General features: G+C 37.2%; 1 protein-coding gene across 1 annotated transcript in view; it reads right to left on the reverse strand.

Annotated features, from left to right (window-relative positions):
* Positions 1-17432, reverse strand: part of CARA (carbamoyl phosphate synthetase A) — a 112105-nt gene that overhangs the window by 11776 nt on the left and 82897 nt on the right. Inside the window, exon 2 of the mRNA XM_089378955.1 lies at positions 8105-8231. Coding sequence (XP_089235081.1) covers positions 8105-8231 — 127 coding nt within the window. The remainder of the gene's footprint in view (positions 1-8104; positions 8232-17432) is intronic.

Below are 17432 nucleotides of genomic sequence, written 5' to 3' on the forward strand. Positions count from 1 at the left end.
GTAAACATTATTATTTGAATTTTGGACATGACAAATGTTGACAGTTGCTCACTTGCTAGATAAATCATAATATGCTCTATGTTTTATGTTTTATAATATGCTTAAATGTTTTATGTTTTATAATATGCTTAAAAATTTGATGTATGTTTGTAATAGCTAGAATATAGATGATTGTTGTACATACTAGTAACTACAATGGAATCATGGATGCCATATCTATCTTGATTTATGCAAAAATATGCATGTTTTCATGTCTTCTACAATTAATTTGGTATTTGGGATGTTTGTTTTGAGTATAAATGCAAAAAAATATATAAAAATATATATATATATAGCAGACGCTTCGCTCCCTAGATTTTTGGAAAATGACGCTTCCGCGCTTCGCGCTTCCGCTTCGCGCTCCCGCTTCGTGCAACATTGGTGGAGAGTCAACCAGCAGAGTTTGACCCTGATGAGGATATTGGTCTTGATTTGGATTTAGAGATGGAGGCATTACTTGAACATAATGTTCAGTTAAATGCAGATCCACTAGTACCAAGCCCAACCCCAAGTCCTCCAGTTGCAGGCACTTCCTCTACTCAGCCACGACGCAAGCGCATAGCTCATCTATCTCAGCGTGCTAGTGCTACTACTTCTATAGTTGCAGTTGGAGATCTTGATGAGGAGGAGGAGACATGGGTTCCCCATCTCACTTTGATTCAGAGTCTAAGCCAGATGATGTTGGCTTCTCTAGCAGTAGTGACTAGTGACTAGTGATGTTTTGTTGTAGAGGCCATTTAGAGCCTCCTTGGTTATGTGTTTTTCTTTTGATCTCTATATATTACATGTATTGGACAGTGCACTGGGTGCCATTTTGATATAATAGATATATTCATGAGCATACTTTGATCATATGTTGTCTTCTCTCTATATTCTAATGCTTTGAGTTTGGAAACATGAATGAAAATCTTTCAAATTATGTTTTTCCATAAAATATTTGATGTATTTTTTACAAAGACCAAGTCATTGAAATCAACTAGGCCAAGTTGATACCGAGTTAGAGTCGGAGTCGGAGTCGACCCTTGGCCGGTTCAAAGTCGGAGTCGGAGTTTTAAAACTATGGTCCAAACACCTTTTTGGGCTTTGTGGGTTCTAAATGGGTCTCATGGGTCTCCAAGTGGCTCAAGATCAAGTCAATGCTCCATCAATCAGGGCTAGAAGATGACACATGCCCTCCCATGTCTCCCCGGGAAAGACAAAACCTCCTTTAGGCCCTGGAATAGTTGTCAAGTGTCAAGTGCAATGTGTAGCTAGTTGGGCAACGTGGTCCAATTTTCCAAGTGCATCATTATCTTTGCATAACTAGGGCACGAACAAGCAATGTGGTGGTGTTGAAGAAGCTCATGGTGTGGCAATCAATGCTCTACATGGTTGGAGGCCCATAGCTCTCAACGCTCACCCTACAAGTGCCATTATGACCCTTTGGAGGGCTTGGATCCTGTATAGGGAGGCCAAGTCCAAGATGAAAACCCATCTGCAATCCTATATAAGATCCAATGCGTCTCCTCACCTTCCAGTACAATAATTCATTAGTGCAATTGAGTAAATAAGCTTGTTAATCAAGGGCAGAAATGGACACTTCATAGTGGCATGCCCTTCCAAATGGGCTTTGAACACGTACTGGTGTTACCTTTCTTGACAAGAGAAATTAATGAAGGATCCTATTAGGTGGTTTCAACCTCCAAGGGAATGATGTGTCCATGGTGCATCCATCAAATGGCAAGGGTTATGTGAAATAGTGATGGAACGGAGTGGGGGAAAAAGAGAAGGCTCCAAGCCACATGTTATGGTACAAGGGTAGCTATGATGAAGAAAGCCCACACCTTGAGTGTATGAATGTAGGAGGGAGCAATCGTGGTACATGAGTTACTCCAACCTTTGTTTTCTACCCTTCTTCATATGCCTTTTGCCTTTTATTGATTTTTCTTTATTTTATTGCTCGAGGCTCAAGGGAATGAGAGAATGATGTGTAAGATATAGCAGTGATTACCCCCTTAAGGTGGGGTAGTCCATCGCCCACCAGGGGTTGAGACAATCATGGGTTCCTTAATGATGCAAGAAACACTCATATGGGCCCTAGGAACCAGGGTGATGGCCATAATGATAGGGGGTGGAGCTCATGCTTGCCTTTTGCCCACACGCTAAATTTATTGTCCCGACCATCTTTTGCATGTTGTGGTACATTTCCTGTTGTATGTGGCCATATTATGCTTTTATCTTTCTTTTTAGCTACATCAACCTTTGGGGCATTGTTCTAGACCCGACCCAAGGTGTGGACAAGGGGAGGGGGAGGCTAACATCTTGTGGACCCAATGGACAAATATGGACCTAAATGAGGAAAATGTGAAAAGGGCTTGAAATGAGTGGAGGGAAGCGAGATATATGGCATCAGAACACGGCACCATGCAACCAAAATCAGGGTTTCCCATGTAGTGCCACTCCTAAAGCTAGTAGCCAATAAAGGAGATCCCACAGGACTAGGGTACAGTATTAACCTCCCAATCGAGGTAAGGGACAAGAGTACAGTTAAAGCTCCTTTCCGCCAAATCCCCCCACTAATCCATGCCCAAATGTGCCCAAGAAAAGAAAGCATAAACACCCAATTACATAATGAAAAATCATACCTTCAGGGTTGGATGGCCCACCTTCAAACATACGATAATAACAGATGAATGAGGGCACACAATAGTTGGCTCAGGTGGTGAAGAATAGTAGCACATCGAGCTATCAAGTGGCTACAAGGGGTTGTTGGCTACCAACTGAAGACAAATTTATGAGAAAATTTCTCCTATAGGGGTCACCCACTAGTGGTGGATAACAAGTTCATCAACAATATCAGGCTCAAGCTCAGGATCTTCTTGAATTTCAAAGGAATCATCTTGTCTATCAACAGTAGCAAGAGGAAGGGGGGTGTCTCTTGCCTTTCCAAGAGTTGTATCTTCATCAAATGTTACATCCCTGCTAAACTCTAAAGTACTTTGACCAGGTACGTATATTTTGTAAGTTTTAGAATTTTCACAATAACCAACAAACATACTTTTCTTACCTGAGCCTTCCAACTTGTTCCTCTTTTCCTTTGGCACATGAAAAAAGACAGGGCACCCAAAAATCCTCAAGTGCCAAACCTCGAGCTTTTCACCAATGAAGACTTCTTCAAGAGTCTTGTTGTTTAAGGCTCGGTGTGGAGATCTATTTTGGACATAGATAGTAGTGTTAGTAGCTTCTCCTCATAGAAACTTAGGTAGTTTTTAATCATGCAACATAGCTTTGACAACTTCCATGATAGTTTTGTTCTTTCTTTCAACCACACCATTTTTTTCTGGATTATATGGTACAGTAGTCTCTTTCTTGATTCCAACTTCTTTGCAAAATCAATGAAATCATTTGAAGTGAACTCTCTTCCATTGTCAGAGCTGAAGATTTTGATCTACTTTACAATTTGTTTTTCTACCCGAGCTTATGTCTTGCGAGAAAAATCATCCACAAAGATTATATAATACAAGTAGCCACCAAGAGAAGTTATAGACATAGGTCCACATAAATTAGAATATATAAGATGAAATACCTAACTCGTTTTGTTTTTGCTTGAAGGGAATGGTCCCTTTACATGCTTTCCACTTGCACACCCTTGGCAGACCCCATCATGATCCACTCTAATCTCAAGCATTCTAGAAACCATCTTTCTCACATGAGGCAATGCTTTATAGTGTAGATGAGTGAACCTTCAGTGCCAAAGTTCACATAGATGATTGTTGTTATGTATCAGTGCATGGATTGGTCTTCCATTAACTTTATAAAGACCTTCAAATCTCGATCCCAGAGTGAAGGCATCTCTCATGCTAGATCTCATTGGCCAAGTGAGAACTTTTCCATTTATGAAAGCAACTTTCATTCCTTTGTCTTCTAAGGTAGATATAGATACAAGATTCTTTTTCAAACCAAGTACATACAAAACTTCTTGAAGAGATATAGTTTTACCTTGATTCAGATGAAAAAAAATAGAACCAGATCCCTTTATAGGATATGTAGAGTTATCTCCAAGAATGATTTTCATATCCATCTCCCTCTCAACAAGATTTGAGAGAACTTTATAACCAGTAAAGTGTCTTGAAGCACCACTATCAACCAACCAGTTGTCACGAGAATCTGCAGGAGAGGACTAGAAAGAGCAAGAACAAGGAAGTATTGTGATTTAGATTCAGTTGTACTATCATCATACCTTGGGTTCCTTAAACTCCTAGAAGAATGGTAGCCTTCTTTACCAACTACAGGAGCTTCTCTTCTTCTATAATCATATCTGAAATTGTTGTTACGATTGTTATAGTTGGATCTTGGTGCTCTTCTATTTTCTGGATAGTCACGAGCATAATGGCCATGCTTATGGCAATTGTAGCATTGAACTTTTGATAAGTCCTTGTTCCATTTATATGAATTGTTGGATCTAGGAGCAGGTTTTCTTGAAAGGTGATGACCTCTTTTTCCTTTTTGTTTCTTGCCTTGGACAACAAAGGCAGTAGGTTCTCACTCTTCATGCTTGGGAATTCTTCCTCTAGAAATCATTATGGCCTTTCCTTGAGTACACTTTTCCAAGAGCTCATCAAATGTGGGAAACTTATCATTGTTGTTGATGGTAGTAATAAAAGTTTCCCAAGTTGGAGAAAGACCTCCAAGCATAATTAGCACCAGCTCTTTATCAGATACAATTTCACCAACAGTTGATCCTTGATTTTTGATATCCTCATGAAGTATGCTTGAATGGTCTCTCCTCTATTCATCTTAATATCCTCGAGTTAATTCTTCAAAGCAAGGATTTGACATGTTGTTTACTTGATACATTCCAATCAGTTTGCCATACATTTCCTTAGATTTCTTTAACGTGGAGACATAGGTGATGAGATGGTCTCTAAGAGAATCAAGGATAATCTTCTTATCCTTGACTTTTCCCTTCTTGAATCTGGCCTTGACAACAGCATTCGAATTTTCTAGTGGTTTTGCTACTTCACCTTCCACATATTCCAATACATCATGTTCTTCAAGAGTAATATCCAATCTTGCCTTTCATGGACCAAAATTTGAAGCATCATTCAGTTTATCTTCATTCTTGAAGTAAGAAGAAGACATCTTGATCAAGTCAAACAAATTTCAGCAGCAAATAAGATCTCTTTGAAGTAAAATTTCTACAAAAGAGTGATAGCTCTTATCTTCTTGGGCAACAAATTTCAGCAGCAAGTAAGATCTCTTTGAAGTAAAATTTCTGCAAAGGAGTGATAGCTCTTATCTTCTTGGGCTTGTCTTCACCAAAGCTCTGATACCATGTTGAAATTCTGATGTTCTATGCTGAAACAATTACTTATTTCAAAAACTTCTTTCTACTACAATATTAGTGAAGCAATTATTGATAGAACATAAACCAAATGCACAATAGAAAACAACCAAGAACAAGATGAGACACAAAGAACTTAGGTCCAATGATCAGGGCAAAACCCACAAGGGGAAAACCCAACCAGATTCTTCTTCTATTAGATATCAATTGTTCAACAAAGATACAGAGTACAATGAGAGATCAAGAGAATGAGTAAGTTCACCCAAATCTGAACAAGATGTAGCATGAAGATCACTAATCGCAGCAGCGGATGCAAACACTGAATCAACCTTCCCTTCAACTGAATCAACACTTAAACATTGAAGCACTGAATCAACCTTGGCTCACCAAGTTCTGCTCTTAATCTCCAAGTCTCTCTTTCACAATCTTCTTCAAGTCTCTCCAACTCTCTCTCTCTCTCAAGTTCGAATTCTTCCTTCACAATGCACAAGTAGTAGCAGTCAGGTGAGAAGACATGAGAGACATATATAGGAGGAGCAACGAATTCTTGTCATAAAGGAGGAGCAATACGCATGCCTTGAGGAAGAGTAACATATGCCATTTAAGGGAGAGTAGCTCATGCCATTAAGGAGAGAAACGAATGCCTTAGTAACTTATGCCATTAAGAGAAGTATGCATGCCTTAGTTAAGGAGAGTGTAACATATGAATTAGATAGAGAGAGAGAGAGTTAAGTAATGGCCATGTGAGCCATCAAGGAGAGAGGTGCGAAGTGATTGAAGGTAAGGTGACTTGTATTTCCTTTTTATAATAATATCATAGTATCATAAAGGATAAAAATATTAATATTGATGATTAAGTCGAGATTGAACTATTAGGATTGATTAATGATAAGTTAAGTGATTTTCCTTCAACTATACTCGATTACCAATAGATGCAAGGTGATTTACTATTTTTGGAAAGTCATACTTGAGACATGGCTTTCTATTTTTAGAAAGTCACTCCAGAATTGTTAAAAATAAGATTTTAATTAAGGAAATTCATCCTTGAGCTGCCAATTTTCAACAATGTTGAGTATTCTAACAAAACAATAGCAGCAAAAAATAAATTCTTGAAGACACAAGCACACAATAAAATAGTACACCAAAAATTTACCCAAGGAACCCCAACTGGGGAAAACCTGCAACCTGTGTGTTCTTATTTTTCTTCAGCAATAGAAAATTTAGAAAACTACATAGAAGAGTGAAAATCCTTCCATTCACTCGGAAATCGACCAGCACCCTTCTACGCCCAATTGGACTTCATCTAGCCCACTCGACCTCCCTCTACTACGCAATATGAATTCCATACAATCTCGTATGGCCTTCTGCACAGCGGCTCTACACAAGCACGAATCTGAAAATTGTGATGGCTATTCGGCCTCTTTTCTCTTGTTGGTATGCATTGTAGATGAAACCCTCGCACTGGAATTCGCTATGCTCTATTTCTAAAGAGCGAACACACAATTATGATGTATAATAAGCCAACTCTGTGTGCTTTCCCTTCTTTTGAAGTCGACCTAGCCCACCATCTCCACGAATGGCTGAGATCATTTCCCTTTTTGACTATAGGATAATTAAAATTTTCCCAAGGCAAAATAAAGAGACAAAGTGTAAATTGCGCCTAGGCCCACTTGTGGGTCCCTCTACAAATTTAGTGCACCTCTAAATTTAGTTGAACCCTTCCTCCTATAACTCCATTTAACAGTATTTGGATTGTAAGTGGTCCTAATATAAATATATCTCCCCTTTTGATGTACTTATTAATTTGGCATCTAAAGAATTTGTTTTGTATTCTTCTTTGAAGATAAAATGCAATTTTTTTCCATGGAAAAAATAATTATTCATCATTCTCATTAATCTATTTTGGCATCAAATAGTTTGATCTAGTAAACCTTTTCATGCTATGTACTTCTTATCCAATGATAATAAACCATTATTATGTATATCCTTACTTATCAATATAACTTTTAGTTTAGCCTAGAGGACGCACAAATTGCAACAATCTCTCCCACATAGGATCACTATAAAAAATGGATGCCCTACAAACATAGGAGTTCTAACTAGTCAAAAGGGCAGACAAGTAGGGAATATTCCTAAGATCTCTAAAACAATAAGTCTAACTATGTTCTAACAACACAATCAAATAAAGTAAATCACTAGAATATTTAGGTAATAGTTTTGCTTCTAGGTGCATTCATCAATTATATCCAATTGAGGAAGCTCAGGGATTAAAGGTTGGACCATTGGTGCTAGCTCAATCTCAATGTGAAGGAAATTCATTATCCATAAAAATTAATAAATTATATCTTATATAATTGAATAACGCATCTTCAAAAACAAGCATGGGGTATTTGATCATTTTTTCCTTCATTAAGCAAAATACTTAAGGTTTAAACAAAATAATTTACCCCTCCCTTAAATTCTTTAAAACCCTTGGGCACTGTACACTTTCAATTCATGGACTTGATCTAAGGGTGCACAAATTGACACAAATTGCTTACATACAACAAAAGTATCCTTTCAAAAAATATTGAAATAAAAACAAATTATAAAGGTTGCTCTTTCTTGTTGCAATATTTCATCCACATTTCAAGGGTGTGTACAATCTACACAAACATTACAAAAGAAAAGGTGATAAAAAAGAATATACAACTACAAATAAACAAGTCATTAATAAGCAAATGGATGTTGAACACAATGTACCCAGTTAAGGATGTGTTGAATACAACTTCACCAACTTGTGTCCCCGAAGCACCGAATGATTTTGCCTTCCATATAGAACCATCTTCAAGGACAAGCCTAGCATTTGCAGTCTCCCACGGTCTTTTCACTACAATACAAACATAAATTGAATTATAAAACATGATGACAAAAATTATCTTAAATAGTCATTATAAAGTCACTTGTTCTTGATGCATGCTATATGAATTTTCATGTTTCTTGCTAATAACACCAAAGCTATTTTCAATATAGAAAATTATCATTATTGTAACTCCATAGTAGAAGCAACACAAAATACCTAGCTTGTTTACTAAAATAGAACCTAGAGATTTTGGAAAATAATTGTTATACATGATTGACACAATCACTATTGGATTGAGGATAAGGATGGAGAGGAAACGTGAAGGAGAAAAGAAGCCACTAAAAGAGAATATTGTACTACATGAAGCCTTGGGGAGGAATTGCAACCATTGCAAAGAAGTAAAGAAAGTGTATGGTGGATGTATGGACCTTGATCATACGACTACGGTTGAGGCCACTTCTAGTGTACGAGGTTCTAAAGTGAATGTGATCCAACATAGTCCAACAGATTCCTCTTTCAAATTACCCCGGGAAAATGGTATCAAACAGGAAAGAGGTAAATCCATAGTTAACCCTCTTTATGAGCAACAAGTGTACTCTAGACACAACAAATCTCAGGATCATAGTCCTATTCAAGATTTTATCTTGCTTGATGATTCAAAGTCCAAGAGGTTTGTAGTACGCTATCCCAGTGGGAGCTTCGCACTGTTACTTGACCCTTCTTAGTGTATGTGGATGTATTGCACAAATTATGCATGCAGACTATCTCTCCTTACCAACAAATCCCATGATTCCGTTCTAGTGTTGTTGATGAGATGGTCCTTTTAATAGCCTTGTAAAGCCTTGTTAAACCCCAAGAGGGTGAGGATTATTACAATAATTGTGGAACTTCTAAGGTGATCCCAGATGAAGCCCACACTATTCACAAATCATTTGTACCTTCCAAGTCCCTGCTCATCTGAGGAGTTGAGACACTTGCTAATATGCTACAACACCTACCATTGGTCAAGGTCACAAAGGAGCATGCAAGTCGTATTTTAGAGTCTAGTCTTTTTGTTGGTATTATCAAGAAGTGATGTGTTCGTAATCTTAGTGTTGTGCAAGTGAATCAACTAGAGCCAAAGGAGGATTTTAACCTTTTCATGAATCACAATAAGGAACATGAACAACATAAAAAAATATTTTAGCATATAGGGGTCATTATTTTTCTACTCCAGATACTAGCCAAATGATACACCTTCAATGAATGGATTATTTTGAATTGGGACACTAAAAATAGATCTCTTTACACTTCTACCAGGGCCAAGAGTCCACGTACCTTTGTCTATTGTTTAACTCAAATGTTGTTGCTTGAAATGTGTAATAACCCATTTCAATCTATAAGCAAAAGAGTATTAGCATGCATATGATGTATGCATATAATAGCTACATATGCACACATCGCACGTCTTGCACTAGTATACTTATTAAATAATTAATAAAAATGTTTAAATGAATAAAAAGGGACTAGACACCTAAATGATCGAGAAGAGAGTTATTACCTAAAACCCGACATTCAAAAGATACATATGAAACACTTCGTACTTATAAGGTGTTAAATAAAATTTATAATTCCAATCATTTTTAATATAAAAATTGGTAATTATAAAGTTTAACGTTATAAGTTAATTATTGTTAATATATATATATATATATAAGTTAAAGTTTTTAAAGTAATATCATGAATATTTGATAACTATTGAATCTGTTATTATAATTAAAAAATTTATAAAGGATAAAATATTATTAAATTTTATAGAACATAAAATTATTAAAGTTTAGAACATGGCAATGACTAAAGAATTATATGCTTATCCTCACCTCACTCTACACGTAAGGTAATCTGCCAAATCAAATCTGAGAAGGGCGGTGATGAAGGTGGTGACCGCCTAGGAGGGTTATTTATCCCAAGCACGCAGAGGCAGAGGGGAGGACTTTTGCTAGAAGTGGAGGACGGGAATGAGAATTTAAAGATCTAAACCAAAGCTGGGATTCCATTATTCTTAAAGCTTTTAGGCACGGGGGACCGAAATACTCCAATTGGGAAGTATTTTGGAGTTGAATACCAAAGTTGTACTCAGCTTGGCTGGGTGGTTTCAGTGATTTGGTAATGAGAGCAAAATTGTGAACGAGGACCATTCGGGATCGACATCAAATTCAAAAAAAAAAAAGAAAAAAGGGAGCAAGAGTCGCGACAGAGCAGAGAGGTTGGTACTCAATAGAAAAATTGTTAAAATTATGTATTTAACTTTACATATACTGGTATTTGTCAGCTAAATTCTAATTAAACTCTATTAAATTCATTAAATTTAGGACATTTTAGGGCCTTACATTATGATATCAGAGGAACAATTACTACCAAATGGGAGATAATTTCTATGGATTTTATCGTCGGACTTCCTCTTACTCCACAAAGGCATAATGCCATTCTAGTTGCGGTGGATAAATTAACGAAAAGCGCCGATTTCATTCCCGTAAGAAACATTTACGAAATTGTTGACGTAGCTCGAGTATTCATAAATGAAATCATTAGATTTCATGGAGTACCTAAGAAGATCATATCAAATAAAGATTCACGATTTACTTCAAGATTCTGGATTTGTATGCAATCAGCCTTAGGAACTCAATTAAATTTAAGTACAACTTATCATCCTAAGACTGATGGGAAAACAGAAAGGGTGAACCAAGTACTAGAAGATATGTTGAGGATGTATGTTATGGATCAACAATCACACTGGGAAAAGTACTTACCCTTAGTCGAATTTGCATACAATAACAGTTACCACAGTTCAATTGGAATGCCTCCATTTGAAGCATTATACAGCAAACCTTGCAGAACACCGTTAAGTTGGGACAGGTTAGAAGATCGGGTGATAGTAGGGCCAGAATTAATTCAAGAGATGGAAAAACAGGTAAAACAAATTAGACAGAGGCACAGGATAGACAAAAGAGTTATGTTGATGCTACGGGACAGATTGGAAGTATGAAGTAGGGGATCAAGTTTTCGTCCACATCAAACCAAATAAAAGCACTATCCGATTCGGAAAAGGGACAAAGTTGTCACCCTGATTTATCGTACCATTTAAAATCCTGGAAAAAGTTGGACATGTCGCCTATCGTCTTGCACTGCCACCTCGATTGCATGAAGTTCATAATGTATTTCATGTATCTGTATTAAGACATTACATAGCTGACAATCTCAAAACTTTCAATCGAAGGAACTACGGGTATTGGACGAGGGAACCATTTCAGTTGAACCATTACGTATACTGGAACATAGGGTTCAACAGCGCAGGAATCGTCTAGTAGACCAAGTTAAAGTCCAGTGGAACAAGTATAGCTCTGGATCAGCTACTTGGGAAGATACAGATATCATATGTCAAAGATACCCCAACTTGTGTTAATTTTGAAGAACATAAGCCATATTTGCATATATTTACTCAAAACATGAAAATTTTATGTCACTAGAACAGGATATATGTTATTTACTTAATTCTACTAGTACGTGAATACCAATATAAAATATGTTATTTAAATTAATATTATTGAATTATGAATGCCAATATGAAGTTTAGTATTTGATTAATGATATGAAATGGGGCACTAAAGGCTTCTTGTCAAGCTTACAAGAACCTCTCCCACTCCAAAGCTTATATATTCCCAAGATCTATGCTTATGTTTGATAATTTGTGGAATTAAAGGACTTGAAATAGGTGTATGCTTTTGTTTGCCTTTAACTGTTAAGTGTTGATGTTCATTTTCTTAAACTGATATGAAATGCATATAACAGTAAATAAAGCAGCACATAAACAAACACATAAGACAACAAGTTTAATTAGGAGTTCACCCAAACCTCTTCGGCTACGTCTCCGTGAACTCTAGTCAACTCGACTAGGCTCTTTGGGATTATGGCTTGAATTCTTTTACAAGTCTTTGACTCAACTCCAATGGTTTACAACTGAACCATTGGGCTTAGAATGCCATCTTTATCCTTGGCTATTTAGCTGTTTGGCTCTCTGTCTCTCAGCTCTCAGCTCTAGCTCTCGCTCTAGCTCTCAGCTCTGGCTCTCGCTCTTGGCTCTCGCTCTAGCTCTCGGCTCTTGGCTCTGGCTCTCGGCTCTTGGCTCTCAACTCTCAACTCTGGCTCTCTGAGCTTCTGGTTTCGCTCGACCTCCAAGCAACCCTATGCTTCTGAGTCACCCCGACTCTGCAAACTGCCTCCTCTGGGCTTGCACTCAGCATTCAAGCATCTCTGAGCCTCTTGGGCTTCTTTGCGCTTCTCCTGAGCATAACTCTGCCTCTCTGCGTTATCAGTGCTTCGCTCGACCTCCAAGCGAATCTCAGCAACCTTCAGTCGCTCTGTCAATTGAGCTCTCTGTGTTTTTGTAACACAACGGTTACAGTCCTTCATCATTGAAGAACCCGATTGTTTCATCACAAGAATCAGTTTTCAATTGGAAAGGAACCGGCGGGCAGGAAACCCGGTCGTTTGGCCTTCCTCCTGCAGAAATCCCATGTTCGAACACGTAACACAATACACAGGAAAACTGATGAAAAACACATCATGGAGCATTTTGCCAGAACTCAAATAATATAGAATCACCCCTATAAACCTATCGGGTCCGTGTTCTTCATCGCTCATCGCAAATCGCATTGCCTATGGCCAAACACCAAATACATAGGAATACATTGAAAATCCGAAAATCCAGACTTCAAATAATATGCAATCACGTCTATAACTCTATTGTGTCCGCGCCCTGATCGCAAATCACAATCGCTGCAAGCATGTGTCAACAACCCTTTATGTGGTTGCGATCGTAGATCGCCGATATTGGCGCATCGCATATCGCAATCGCAACGGCCCAATGGACTGTGTCGGCCGATATATATATATATATATATATATATATATATATATATAAAACACCAATCCGATCCGATATATATCGCCGATGCCGATCACCGATTTACACCTCCGAAATGCAATGAGCGATCTATTCCTGACCGTTGATCTGCTCCTCGATCCGACGGTCGATATGCGATCGCACATCGCATATCGCAAATCCTCCAGCGAAGCCTCTTTCCCTTCAAAGCTCTGATCCAATATGTCTTACGGATCCGATAAGGGTTCTAGGCTACGGAATATAGTTTTTCGGGTTCGCTGAAAGCCTTCACCCCTGTGTTAAGGCCTTCCCTTTGGCTTTTTGCGATGCGATATAATATTGCCCGATTTCCTTTTTCGACCAATCAAACAAGGCCACGTGGCCCAATCCCGGCCTGCCATATGTCAGCTGTGGATTGGCCCGTGAGCCTATACCAAAAATCAACATTTTCAATATAGTTTGAAGATTAATGAAATTGTCTCATTTTCTAACGACATTGGCCAATTTTCATTTTACAATAACTCTTTCATCCGAAGTTCGTTTTAGCCCATTCAAATTGCGTTAGATTCAGAATGAAGAGATCTCTGCAATGAGACTATTTCCAGGAGCATATTTTGACTTTCATTTTCCTCTGTGAGGGACATTTTTAGACTTAGAAGTCTATTCTAGATCCATTTTGGATCAATTAACCTTGCAATGAAATCTAAATCATGAATCAAGTTATGGATGAGAGAGCTATAATTTTATTTTAATTCTGCATGCCGGTATGATTTGTGAGGTAGAAATAAAAGAATGAGTACATTTTAATATGAAAGCTAATAACATGAGCTAGATATAACCAAGTACATTATACTATAGATAGTAACGTATATGAATTATATAGAAACTGTTATTTAATTAAAAATTGTTTTGAATAAATTGATGCATATATTATAATGTATGGACAAGTGTTTTCATTGCAGATAGCATCGTTACCAAATGACCACGTGATGACAAAAGCTTCAAGAATAATTGAAACTCAATGAGATTCCATGATAAGGTGTTGACCTTTGCACCACTAGGAGAGGTGGAGGTATTACCCACAATTTATCCTCCAAAACCTAGAGTCATGGGAGAACTGTGTGAATCACGTCCCCTAGACATGTGATGATCACTGTCAGATGCCTACTGGGCAATCAGGTCGATATAGTCGACGTTGACACCCTTAAGAGCCTATGAATGGTTAGATCAGTGTAGCTGATGCCATGGCATACTCCAGTAGAGGCCGGATAGGAAGGGAGCGAAAGAGATTAGGAAGGATAGGATGATTCTAGAATAACTTGGAAGCCCAATTGGGGCAATGAATGATTATTAAGTTTATAAACTTTAAATGTTCAAACAAAAATTCAATCTTGAAATGCACTCCTTACATGATTACACTAATCACTAAAGCAATCACTGATATATTATATAAACCCTAACCTCGGGACTAAGTTTTCCGAAGGAAGGAACTGTGTAATAACCCATTTCGATCTATAAGAAAAAGAGTATTAGCATGCATACGATGTATGCATATGATAGCTACATATGCATACATCGCATGTCTTGCACTAGTATACTTATTAAATAATTAAGAAAAAATGTTTAAATGAATAAAAAGGGACTAAACACCTAAATGATCGAGAAGAGAGTTATTACCTAAAACCCGACATTCAAAAGATACATATGAAACACTTCGTACTTATAAGGTGTTAAATAAAATTTATAATTCCAATCATTCTAATATAAAAATTGGTCATTATAAAGTTTAAAGTTATAAGTTAATTATTGTTAATATATAAATATATATTTATATAAGTTAAATTTTTTAGAGAAATATCATGAATAATTAATAACTATTGAATCTGTTATTATAATTAAAAAATTTATAAAAGATAAAATATTATTAAATTTTATAAAACATAAAATTATTAAAGTTTAGAACATGATAATGACTTAAGAATTATATGCTTATCCTCACCTCACTCTACACGTAAGGTAATCTGCCAAATCAAATCTTAGAAGGGCGGTGAAGAAGGCAGTGACTGCCCAGGAGGGTTATTTATCCCAAGCATGCAAAGGTTAAATAAAATTTATAATTCCAATCATTCTAACATAAAAATTGGTCATTATAAAGTTTAAAGTTATAAGTTAATTATTAATATATAAATATATATTTATATAAGTTAAAGTTTCTAAAGAAATATCATGAATATTTGATAACTATTGAATCTGTTATTATAATTAAAAAATTTATAAAAGATAAAATATTATTAGATTTTATAAAACATAAAATTATTAAAGTTTAGAACATGACAATGACTTAAGAATTATATGCTTATCCTCACCTCACTCTACACGTAAGGTAATCTGCCAAATCAAATCTAAGAAGGGCGATGAAGAAGGCAGTGACCGCCCAGGAGGGTTATTTATCCCAAGCACGCAGAGGCAGAGGGGGGGATTTTTGCTGGAAGAGGAGGACGAGAATGAAAATTTAGAGATCTGAACCAGAGCTAGTATTCCATTTCTTGAAGCTTTTGGGCACAAGGGACCAAAATACTCCAATTGGGAAGTATTTTGGAGCTGAGTACCAAGGTTGTGCTTAGCTTGGCTGGGTGGTTTCGGTCATTTGGTAACAAGAGCAAAATTGGGAACAACGACCGTCTGGGATCGACATCAAATTCAAAGAAAAACAAGCAGCGGGAACAAGAGTCACAACAGAGCAAAAAGGTTGGTACTCAAAAGAAAAATTGTTAAAATTATGTATTTAACTTTACATATACTAGTATTTGTGAGCTAAATTCTAATTAAACTCTGTTAAATTCATTAAATTTAGGGCATATTAGGGCCTTGCAAAATGTCCTGCAATATGGCATGTGATATTATTGGCTTGTTGCCTATGTGCAGTCTTGGATGTCTAGTTTCAAACCTAATGACCATTCTCGAGCTCACTACCCTTTGTGGATTGAGTTCCTTGAACTCCATGCAAAGCTTCAACCTTTTGTGGACTTGTTTTGCAAAAGGATTTGATAATGGCTAACTCTTTCCAAGCTAACCCAAGTGTTTGTGTCAAGGTTGACCTAAAGCATAAGATTTTACCATTCATCTGAGTTTTTACTCCATGACCTGAATCTTCCTAATGCCCACTCCACCTGATAAGCCCAAGACCAAATGATCTATGATTTCCCCCACCACAAACCTAGACTTGAGCAACCTAAGGAGTCTTCGATACCCAAGCCTAATCCAACCTCTAACCCTATCCCTAGATCCATTCCTAAACTGCTTCCTTGACAAGAGATTCCTCCACCCAATCCCCTTAGCCCTCATCCAAAAAGAATAGTAGCCACTCCAACCATTTGTGCCATTCTTCTACATTAGCCCAATCTTGACTCTCCTTGCCTAACACTGTGGACATTGAAGGAGGTTGTACAATCAAGACAAGTATAAGGGAAGTGCCCAAGTCTCCTCCTTTGAAAAAGTGATACTTAGGGACCCTAGGCCAAATTCATGCTCAAGAATCCTATAAGGATGTAACTATGTGCTCACTAGAGAGATGTCCATTGCAATTGGGTGACTTTGTGTCCAACAACAATTTCAAGAACTTGAGTATGGGGTTAATCCCTAAATGAAGTTGCCTCTCATGTCCTTGAATGTCCAAAGGATGATTATACCTAGTATGAAGATGCATGTTTGAGGTAGGTTGCAGAAAGCCAAAGATGATGTGGTTTTCCTTCAAGAAATTAAGTCTACTAGTTTTGAGTTGCATTGCTAGGTGAGTTTCTATTGGAAAAGCCCTTAATGGACTTCATGGCACTCTTAAAGGAATGGTGGGGTTGTTTTAGCTCTTTCTTCTTTCCTACATAGCTTTATAGTTAGGCATTGTTCTAACCTTCACATAGATGCATGTGGTTTATAGTGTTTTGATTTAGGATATGCTAGTGGGTTTTGTTCCTTTTACACCCGTCATGATAGTATTGACAAGTGTATCCTTTGAGATCGGATTGCTTCTTCCCTCCCAATTATGGAGTAGATTATAAGTGGAGATTTTAATATGGTAAAGTGGTTTGAACTCTGAAGACAAAGATTGTGGTATTGGAAATGTTATTTCTAGTTTAGAGACATACATTTAGTTATGTTTCAAGGTTGATTTACAACGGTTTGACTCTGAAAGGAGACAAAATGATTCAAATTATGAGGGGATGGTTTACATGGAGTAAATTTCATTAAGGAAGATGCGGTGTACAAGCACAATTGGATCGTTTCTTTGGGCCCCAAGATAGGGTGAGATT

This window comes from Pinus tabuliformis, chromosome J (assembly GCF_031772625.1).
Source record: "Pinus tabuliformis cultivar Carrire ecotype Pingquan chromosome J, CPIR1, whole genome shotgun sequence".
Classification (NCBI taxonomy): domain Eukaryota; kingdom Viridiplantae; phylum Streptophyta; class Pinopsida; order Pinales; family Pinaceae; genus Pinus; species Pinus tabuliformis.